The sequence below is a fragment of the Miniopterus natalensis genome, chromosome 16 (assembly GCF_054644295.1).
Source record: "Miniopterus natalensis isolate mMinNat1 chromosome 16, mMinNat1.hap1, whole genome shotgun sequence".
Lineage (NCBI taxonomy): Eukaryota > Metazoa > Chordata > Mammalia > Chiroptera > Miniopteridae > Miniopterus > Miniopterus natalensis.
The window spans coordinates 41838593-41849626 of NC_142096.1; the positions used below are offsets into that span (position 1 = coordinate 41838593).

The 11034-nt window shown below is 52.7% G+C and overlaps 1 protein-coding gene across 1 annotated transcript in view; it reads right to left on the reverse strand.

The window, feature by feature from the left end:
* LOC148091368 (trafficking protein particle complex subunit 9-like) overlaps nt 1–3990 on the reverse strand; it is a 116914-nt gene extending 112924 nt beyond the window's left edge. Inside the window, exon 1 of the mRNA XM_087825193.1 lies at nt 3910–3990. Within this exon, the coding sequence (XP_087681319.1) occupies nt 3910–3990 (81 nt within the window). The remainder of the gene's footprint in view (nt 1–3909) is intronic.
* Nucleotides 3991–11034: the final 7044 nt, after the last annotated feature.

The window sequence follows — 11034 nt, forward strand, 5'->3', positions numbered from 1 at the left end:
GGCAGGAAAGAGGCTGATTCACAGAGAAGGAGACTGAGGATCACAGAGCTAAGGTGACTGACCGAAGTCATAGAGCCAGTGAAGAACAGGATCAGATGGGAAGGGAGCCGGGAGGCTTCAGACCAAGGCTTGCAGGAACAGCCATGTTGGTGGGAACTCCTGTCTGGTCCTGAGCATCTGAGAAACCTGTGCTCCTCTTATTCAGAGCCCTGATCAGCTCCTCCACAACGCTCCCCTTTGAGGGCAGGAATTGATGTTGCTCATCTTTAGATAACCTCAGTGCCTGGAACATGATTGGAATTCCAGAAATGTTTACCTACAGGAAAGAATGAAAGAGGGGAAAGAAGGCAGCCCTGCAGCCTCAGTTATGATCCAAACCCACGATGTGAGCCACATGCCCACACCTGTGTTCCCCTCAGTTAAAGAATCCATCTCATCACTTTTATTTCATGCTAAAAAGATTCTTACAGAACACTCCCCCAGCTCGCTCATTTTACAGATATGGAAACTGAGACCCAGACAGGTAAATTCCCCAGGGCCACACCACCAGTCAAGGGCAGGGCCATGGCCAACACCCATGACTCAGGGCTGCTGACCCAGAGCTCGTCCACCCGCAAGAGGTTCCCGTATCATCTGACTTCGAGTAAACCTTGGAAGGTCAGTGAGCTGCACATCGGCCGTGCCAATGTGCCTGAGGAAGTGGAGCTTTCAAAGGTTACCTGTATGGACTGTGGGCCTGTTCTTTTAACAGAGGCCCTATGGAAGGCACACAAAACTGATGGTCCACTCATGGGAAGGGACAGCCCACCCTGAGACCCCACACTCTCTGGCATGCCTGCCATCGGCACAAAGGATGGCGCGACAGTGCCTCCTGCAGGGCCCACCAGGTTATTTCTCCAGTGGCCGAGGACCAGGCAGAGGTTCCCTAATCACATCTTCTTACCATTTGCTCATCAATCTTGATCACGAACTCACATCCAGCTGGGAGAGAGGGATGAGAGCAGCGTCCTCTCCCATCTCCAAACCCTGGGGTTTAGGCAAACAAAGAGCAAGGACACCAAGTTGCCAAGCAGGCGTCTATCCGTGCCGGCAGTGCTGGGCATTGTGGGGCTCTCCCCGAACGCTCAGAACAGTTCTGTGAGGAAGGGGCTCTCCACATTCTACTTGCCCCAGATCAAGTGGCAGTCTCCTCCCTCAATTCCACTGCAACTCAGTCCCCAACACCAGGCAGTCATTGAGCCAAAGAGAGTGGAAGTTACCTGATGAAAATGTCTAAGGAAACTGTGACATTAGCAGATAACCGTCACTGTGCTGAGGTACAAAACCAAAGATGTGAGCACAGAACGGGGTCAACAAGGCCTAATAGCTGAGTGCAGGAGGGACACTTGGGGATTGGTGTCCACAGCCAGGTCACTCAATCTAAGATCAGCAGCCAGCAGCGGGGGAACTGGCAGGAGGAACCTTTGGCCCTCACACCAGGCAGCCACGTGCTGGGTCAGTGCGCCTGACTCCCTGCAATGTTTCGTGAGTCATAGAAATCAATGTGGACTCCTTCCACAGTGCTGGTCTGATGTCCTTAACATTTCAGCTGTGGTGGGTCTGGCAGTGACCATGGGCGTCAGGCACTGTAAGTGCAGAGCAGGGAGTCCACGGGAATCGTCAAGGAAGGGATTCACTTCTGTGGAAAGCCTACTACGTGACGAGCCATGACTGCTGTCCTTGGGTATAATTCTCAAGTAAGGAAACCTGGGCCACTGTCCTCTCCAAGGACTCAGAACTGTCTGACCGTGGAGCACAGTTCCCTGCCCTCTATACTCCAAATGGCCAGCCAATTCCAGCCCCTGCCCCAGGTCCTGACCATTAGATGCGTCGTGAGGTTCCAGGCTGGACCCCAACCCAGGAAAAGGACACTGAACTAGCCAACAGAGCTGGGGTGGGTCTGCAGGTTAGCTAAGAGCCATGTCCATGTTAACTTCCTGGTGCTAATAGCTGAACTGGGTTGCACAAGACATGAGCATTTGGAGGAGCCAGGAAGAGCGTGCAGAAATCCTGTGTACTAGTTCTGATTCTTTTTATAAATCTGAATTACTTCAAAATACAAAGTTAAGAAATGTCAATGGTGAGCAAGGAACAGCGGAAGCAGCAGCTAACATTACTGAACACTATTCAGTGCTGTGCAATATGTGGAATGCGGCTCCCATGTGGTCCATCCACTCCTGCCCGGGGACATGTGCAGTGGGTCCAGTTAGTATTCCCACTGCAAAGACTGGGAAACTGAGGCAGGGAGAGGCTAAGGTCTCCCATGTAGGGAGGGGGGGGTCAAGGTTAGGAGAACAGAGTGGCTGGCATACACTAGCACACACAAACACACACACACCAGCACCTCCCACCTCTACACTTCCACAGGTTGGCCTCATCGTCACAGGTGAGTGCTCTGACAGACGTGGAGGACAGTCACACATCTAGTCCACGTGTGACCCAGACTGTGACCCAGGACCTCTGACCGCAGAGCCCTCAGGAAGCAGGCTCTTGTAGCACTTCCTAAGGTGAGGCTGTGCCCCTGAGGGAGGTGGAGAGAACAGGGACACTTCAGACCAAGCGAGAGGCCTGAGCCCCCGACTGTCCCGCCTGTAGCCTGGGTGTACCATAGGGCCATCTGTGAAGCCTCTGGGCTTTCCCTGAAAGGGTCAACTGTGGTAAGGAAGGTGACTAAGGAAGGGTCCATTCACTCCACATGACGTGGACTTCCCTACACCCAGGACTGCAGAGGAGGTGGAGGCTGGGACCAGGGCACAGTAGAGCGGGAAGGAGACCACTGCCGGAGCACCTAGTGATGTGACGTCCACCACCCTGCTCCAGGTTTCCGTGTGTGCTTCACTTAGTTATTACGATGTACTACAAGATGTGGGTATTATACCTGCATTTCACAGATGAGAAGGAAAATTTGAAAAGGTCCAGGCACCAAAGTCCCTGCAACTAGAACTGGAAAAGACCTGGGCCCACCCTGCCGCCTGAGCCTAAGCTGTGGCCTCAGCCTAACCAAAGCCAGTTGTCTCCATTTTAGCAGATTCCCTCTAAATATAGACACAAACAACCAAAACTGTCTGCTGGGCATTCACATCTCACTCTCCTCATTTAGACTGAGAATTCTCTTACCAAAAAAAAAAAAATAAGCTGTTTTCTAAACAGTTCCTTGAAATGCTACTGGGCCACAACATTGTCATTTCCAGCAGAAGGTTGGGTCGGAAAAGCAAAGCAAGCATCGTAACTGCTCAGATATTCAACCACCCAAAAGTAACAGCCGGTGCAGGGGTGGGAGCAGGGCCCTGAGGGCTCCCCACCTACTTATTCACTTTGTGTATGAGCTGCTCAAGGATTCTGGCCTCAGTTTCCCTTGTGGAGAGGGGGGTGTGGTGCCAGCCTGGCAGGGTCCAATCAAAGATGAGAGCAGACACGAAGGTGCAACAATCCCAACCCAGCTCCAGGAAGAGTCAGTAAACCACAGGCGATGGGTGTGGAGCCAGCAGGTGAGTGGTCAACCTCCCAGAGTGGCCACGCCCACAGCACAGTGGGTGCCATTGTCAGCTTTTGTTTTTCTAAGCACATCACATACAGCAAGCTCTTGGCCAATGAGATAGCTCACAGGGCACATCTGTCCAATCTCTGGGATACTGGCCCTGCTTGGTTTTAGAAGATTCGTAGGTCAGCCCTTAAATTAGTTGAGACTGAAATCAGTCAGTGATGAGGGAAAATTCACTTCCTTTCCCAGTCACTTCTCAGTCTTTAATATAAAAGGTGCAGCGGCAGGGATGGCACTGTGGTGTCACTTTGACTAGTTCGCAAATGCCTTCCCACTAAACATTCATGGGCTCAGTGTCCACTTGATAAACTGAGGGACCATAAACTCACCGACAGAGCCTCCTGGAATCCCCTCCGCTCGCTCTCCTCCTCTGCATCAGATGCTGCGCTCAGCTCTCGAAGCCCTTTCATCTGGCTTCCTGGATTCATTCATCCATTCGCTCACTCAGCCTCTCGGGCTCACTAGACACTTCTGGCCCTGGGCCAGCGGGGCCCCGGGATGGAGAAGGAAATGCAGGCCTTGGAGCCACAAGTGCTCCCGATGGTAGGAGAAGAGACCTCACCCACGCAGGCCAGGCAGGAAGGGCCCTGGCGGAAATATGCAGGATGGCACAGGGTCACTGAGGCTGGCAGGAGGAGGTGGGTGGTGTGGATAGACTTTTTAGGCAAATGGAACAGCATTTGGAGAAGAAAAAAGCACAGCCCAGGAGGCCTTGCTCAGGGAGCTGCACGTAATTCCATGTGGGCTCCTGGCCAGTACCTTAAGAGTGACGGATGGAAGAGGTAGGAAACCAGACGGGAGAGTCAGGTGACAGAGGCCAGGTGATGAAGGGCCCTGAGGCAGCAGGTCTCAACTTCCGCTCATATGCAAACCTCCTGACTGTAGTTCTGTGGTTTCTTAAGTCTGTGGTAGTGAAGCACAGTTTCCACGACAGAGACTGTACCTGTTTAAGTGTCAAGTTCAATGAGTTCTAACAGATGTATACTTACAGAGCGGACACCACAAAGAACATAAACCTCCTCCATCACCCCCTGAAAGCTCCTTCCTGCCCCATGCAGCCAACTCACAGCCCGCGCCAGGGAAAACAGATCTGCCTCCTGTCATCACAGGTGAGCTGGCTTATTCTAGACCCACAGAAACGGCACATACAGGCTTTGTGTCCGGTGTCGCTCACTCGGCTGATGTTTCTAGAATTCTCCATGTTCTGAGTGTACGGCAGCTTGGTCCCGGTCATTGCCGGCAGTGTTCCACCCCCTACAACTAGCAATCTAGCTGTCCTTGAACACAGGGTTAGTTCCAGTTTGGGACCATTCTGAATAAAGCGGCCATGAACATTTACGGGGAAGCCCGAGTACACATGGCTCCGTGGCTCAGGCGAGTGCCAGTCTGGGAGCTGTGCTCCACTCCAGGGCGGCCGCCGGCGCTCCTAACTGGCCGTCCCGTCCCACGTGGTCACCGGCCGCGCCGCGCGTCCCACTGCTCCGCTCCTCTCCGGCCTCCAGGGCATGGGTGTGGAGTACTGTCCATTGTGATTTGACTTTAATCTCCAGAAAACTTATGATCCTGTTTGCTCTTCACACGTGTGCTGCCCAGTCACATACCTTCTTTTGTTTGGTCAAAGCTCTGCACACTTCATGGGCTGTCTCATTACTGAGTTAGAACGTTTCTTCACGTACCCTAGAAACAACCCATCATACTTTCAGTACTGAAGGAAGGTTCCTTTTGTTCTTTTTCTTCTGTTTCCTTCCTCATTATGTTTACACTTTTTGTTAACTCTCTGAGCACAATTCTGTGACTGTGTCAAAGTCTGTGTGGGCCAAGGCCACCTCGGCCTTATCATTTGAGTTGGTTTCGATTAACTGACTCTTCATGCTGTGCTCCCGTTTTTATGCTTCTTTTACAGGACTTACCAAGTTCCACAGTGTCGAATATCTAGATTTCTTTTATCTCCCTTTAAAGACGATGAAGCTGGTTCTGGCTGGCCCTGAAGGCCCCTGAAGACCAGCCTGCTCCCGTGCACCCTGCTTTCCTGCTCTTTGGGGTGAATCTAGAGAGGCATTGCCCCTAGAGCTAGGCTGGCCCTACGGCTGCAGGTGGCCCTGTGTGGTCTGAACCCGGCGGCCTTGGGTATGACCCAGGCCTTTCCACTCAGGCTGGCTGGACGTGAATATCCCCCAGCCATGCGTATAAGACCAGGCAGGTCTTCTCCTGGCCTGCAGACCATCCGCCCCCATGTATCGGGCCTAGGACTCAGCAGCGAGCTCAAGGTGACCCCTGTGCAGCTTTTGGAGCCACTCTGTGCTGGCTGCTGCTTCCTCGGTACGAGTTCAGCCACCTCGGCCCTCCTGAACCTGCTCTCCATCCCCCCACTCAGCGAAGCCATCAGCTCTGCTTGAGCTGCTTCTCCTATGGGTCTTGGCCGAAAGCCAAGGCAATCGCAGGGCTCACCTCATTTGTTTCTCTCCTCTGAGCAATTACAGTGCTGTGCTGGCCTTTTGTTTTTTTCCCCATTATCTGACAACTATTATTTAAATCATTTCTTCCAATTTTCCAGTGGTTTACATAAGGACAAGCATGTCACCGATTACTCTGTCATGCAGAAGGGGGTCTTTTACCAGATAAGCCGTTAGAAATCTTGACACACAGGCCACATTGAGATCAATAGAATCAGGATTTCTGGGGACAGCTCCCCAGGCATCAGTAGTTCTTACGCCTTCAGGTGGTTCTAATGTTCGGCCAGTATGAGAAACAGGACTTCAAAAGAGAGAGGTGTCTGTCACAGGCCAGCGTTTCTCAGTCACCTTCAGATGGCCTAGGGAGACTTTGCCAACCCCCACCTCAGATACTGGTTCAGTCAGTCTGCAAGGGACCCAGGCATGTAGTACCTCAGGACGTTCAAATCTAATAGGAAGCCAGAACTGAGATCCACAGGCACTGAGGAGCCAGGAAGGACTTCAGCAACAGCAAGGCTACCGTTTGGTTTCATGGTGCAGTTGGGGTCATCCTGCGATTTACCAATATTCTCTAGCTCACCGGAAGGGGGCAAGTTATCCCAGGAGGCCTGCCACTCCCAAGACTGTGCAGCAGCCTACGTCGTCCTCTCCGGCAGCCTCCAGCCCTCCATCTCAGCTCCAGGCTGCAAGGGGAACCTAAGATGTGCAGGCCCTATCCAAGGAGCTGGGGCTGAGCCCACGGGGGAGGCTGGTCTCTGCCCTCAGGAGCCCACAGTCAGTGGGAAGCGGAGAGGCAGACAGAACGCAGGACGGCGAGTGCAGAGCTGCAGGGGCGCCAGCGGAGGGCAGCACGAAAGGCCAGCCCTGGCAGACTGGGAAGCTGCCCCTGGCCGAGCTGGGTCCTCAAGGGGAAGGAGGTATAAGGCAGGCAAAAGAAGAGGAAGCACTCGGCACCTGCTCTGAGCATAAAGAGAAATACAAAACAACAGACCAGGAGCCTGGACAAGAAGGTGGGAGGCTGGGGAGAGCTGAGGATAGAGGTCATCCGGGGCCGTGTCACAGAGTTAGAGATGAGCTCCCTGGGGGCCCAAACCTTCCCTGTCCACTGCCTCAGCCCCAACACATGCTAATGGTACCTGGTACATTTGACGAATGAATGAGGGTCTTCAAGGTACCTCCTAATTTGGCCCCACACAGGCCCAGTACCCCTGGTCTAACAAAGTACTTCTGAGTCACCAAACATACTTTATTTTGAGTCACCACTCTGGTACATGTGGTCCTCCGCTTACTGTGCTCACTCCACATGTCCATTCAGTAAATTCTTACAGGGCTTCAGTGACTCACTGGCAAAGGTCCTAACTCAGGGAAATTGCCCAAACCTCTGCATTCTCAGAGTCCCCGGTCTGCTTCAGAGTCCCCGCCTGCTAGGTCCACCTCCTCACCTAAGGATATTTTTTCCATTTCTTTTCAGAGGAAGTGGAAGAGAGAGAGAGAGAGAGACATCGATTGGTTGCCTCCCGACCAGGGCAGGGGATTGAGCCTGCAACTGAGGTACGTGTCCTTGGCCGGAACTGAACCCAGAGCCTTCAGGCTGAAGGCCAACGTTCTAATCACTGAGCAAACCGGCCGGAGCTGGTCCAGCTCCTTCTAGCACTTGACTCATTCACCTCCACAGCTCCCGGCTGGAGGAGGCCCACAGAAAAGGCTTGTGGAGCAGGTGGACAAACAACAAGCAAAGGGCGGCACTGAAGGAAAGTGAGATGACACCGAATGACATGATGGCTGTGCAGTAGTCAGAGTATCCGCGTATAAGTTCTTCATGAGGGGTTTGTCACAGCAGGGTACTGCACGAACAATCACTAAAAATGTTTCTGCTTTTCAAGAATTCTGTTACATCTTCTTAAGATGAAGACACAGCCCGACTTGAGGGTGCCCTGTCAGTCAGACTCCTCCTCATGTCTCCCAAGTGGCCCAGGTCCTGCTTCCCCTCTGGGCCCCGGTGCACCCTCACCACCCCTAAACTCAAGGCCCCCACCCTGGAATACAGCCATGCCCCCACATCTCTGTTAATGCCATATACCTCTTTTCTACTGAAAAAAACCCACAAAAACCAAAAAGAACTCATCTGTTTTGAAGAGAAACGCAGTGAAAGGGCAGTCCCCAGTGAAGCCTCCCCAGGTAACCAGCCCCTGCTCCTCCTGCAGTCGCTGTACTTCAGGTGGCCGTGCGCCTGCTGAGATTTTACATCAAAGCCACATGCCTTCCTATGACGACACAGGCGAATAATTTCCCCAACGCCACTGACATACTCAGCAGAAAAAACAGATCCCCGTTTCAATTACAAACTAAGCCACACGACCCTCTCCAAAAGCAGACTAAGGACGTCAGTGTTCACAGGGTTAAGGAGGGTGTGAAAGCGTCAGCTTTCCTCTCACTTTTCCTTGTTTACAGTGATTTTATTGATACGTACCCAGAATTCTGTGTAAACACAAAGTTGGAGATTTCAATTCTAGTGGAAAAGGCAGAACACAGGCGGGACAAGAAAGTGTTTTCAAGCTGATGAAATGGAAAGGCCCCTGGTACAGGAAGTGGGGCAACAGTCACCGGGTCACAGAGGCTATGCTTCCCAGGGGCCCCTGCAAGACCAAGAGCCACATTGCATTGTGAATGTCCCCTGCGTTCAGCATGGGTCTTAACAGAACGAGAGGAGAGAGAACCTGCCCTGCGTGTCCCAGAGGCCTAAACCCTGGAGGGCTAACAGGTGGCAGGAAGCTGTACAAGGAGGAGACGCTGTAGGCAAACTACAGAACAATGTATTTTGGCAACAAATGAAATCCTGGCAGTAGAAGCTATGTAAGGTGTTTCTCCGGTTTAGACATCAGATTACAGAAAAAGGACAGGCTATTATGATATGCTGTGCCTGTAAGTACAGAGAAGACCCATTCGAGCCCACTGAGATGACATTTGCCTCTGGAAACTACAGTGATAGTCTGTCTTCTCTACAACAGGAAGGAACAAGCCTGTGATTTTTACACAACAGCCATCCCTGCCTTCTAATGAGCAAAGACTTTGTAAAGTGAAAATGGCTGGTGATTTTAGCAGTGAGACACCTGCCATGATAAAAAGCAGCTGTGTCCATGTGGGTCCCACGCCTCGTATTAGTGGTCCATGCCACTGACTGGCTTCTCCACCACTTCCCCTGTGGCTCCGTTTCCAGGTGAGCAAGCCTGGGCGGAAACAAAGCGCTCATCGAGGGACATTCTCGCACAGCGGCCCCTCAGAGGCAGCCTGACTGTAGGCAGGGAAGGCAGGGTCCCCGAGGTCTGCCCTTCGGGGCTGGGGAGAGGGACGCACTGTCTCCAGCCCAGCTGGCTGGTCTGGGAGTGATGACCGCAGAGCAGAGGACGACTACGGGAGCTTGCCGCTCACACGCCCCCGTACCTGTCGCCTTCCACATCCTCCCGAGAGCTCAGCTGAAGCACCCCGTCCCCTGACCCTCCGCCGCTGCCCTCAGAACACAGGTGCGTGTGTGGCGTGGCGTGGCGTGGCGGCCATCAGTGGAAACCTCCGGGGACTGTGCTTTCGGCAGGAGTCCAGCTCTTCCTGGTCCTCAGCACTTGCTCTGCTGTAGAGATGGCCAACAAGGCTGATGCTTGTCAGAGACACGTAGCCCTGACCATCAGGCAGAGAGACGGAGCGACAAATGGAGCAGAGACTTAAGAGAACCGTGTGTGAAGCCGAGAGACTGGTAGAGGCACGCTGGAGGTGGGGAGCGGTCCTCCGCCGCAGGGAGCCCCTGAGAGAGGACTGAGCTGCGTGTGATGCCCCCACACTTCGCTCAGGGCGTGTCTAGGGAAGGGCAGCGAGTTGAACTAAATCGATGTGGGCTCGGCAAGACCCATGAACTTCAGAAAACGGGTAAAATGGACTGTCTCCTTGAGAAAATTACCACCAGAATTTATCATTACGTTTGTCTTGGACTACAGTTTGTAAGACGGTCAATGAGAAGAAAATGAGTCCACAACTAACTATATGCAGCAGGCGATTTGGCTCAACCACCAAGGATTTACTTAACACCTGCCACGTGCTGAGCCTGTATACAACCAACATCTGAGGGACAGCCACTGTGTGTGTCTAAGTCTAAGAAGGAGCCAGAGCTCCAAACTGCCTGGCACAGAACCTGCAGTGAGGGCACAGTTGATGCCCCAGCATCTCCAGCACAGGCTGGTGGTAACGGGACGTTGCCATCTTCTCAGTGGAGCACCTGCCAGTAAGCTACCCAAAAAATGGGCCTGCACAGGACATCCAAGCCGCCTGCTGGAAGCACCCTCTCCATGGCTCCCGGTGTTTGCGGAAATGTATCGAGACAGACAGGTGAGAGGAACCTTAAACAGTGTAAAAACTATGTCCTCTCCTTGCCTTTCAACAGCATGCACCATCATTTGGAGAAAAGATGGCTCATAAAGGACCCTTACCATCAAATGCAACCTCCTGAGTTTTGTTTTTAACCATCACCCAAGGACATTTTTTCCATTGCTTTTCAGAGAGAGTTGGGGGGGGGGAGAGACATTGATGTGAAAGAGACACATTGATTGGTTGCCTCCTGCAGGCACTCCAGACGGGGCAGGAGATCGAGCCTGCAGCCAAGGTACGTGCCCTTGGCCGGAATCGAACCCAGGACCCTTCAGTCTGCAGGTTGACACTCTAACCACTAAGCCAAAATGGCTAGTGCCCTTCTGAGTTTTTAAAGTGTCAAAACTGGCTCTTGGCAAAAGACTGGCCATTCTGATGTCCCTCGAATTCTGAGAGAGAACAGCTGTCCGCAGCCCACTGAGGTGAGGACAGGGCTGGGCCTTTGGGAAAATCTAAGCAAAGGGAACAACTGGAAGGAAAGGTGGAGGCATCTTTCCCAATTTCTTCATCTGTAGATGAAAATCCAGAGGACAAAGTGTCTTCACCAAGGTCCCAGGGCAAGTAAGTACCAAGAGAAGACATGACGGC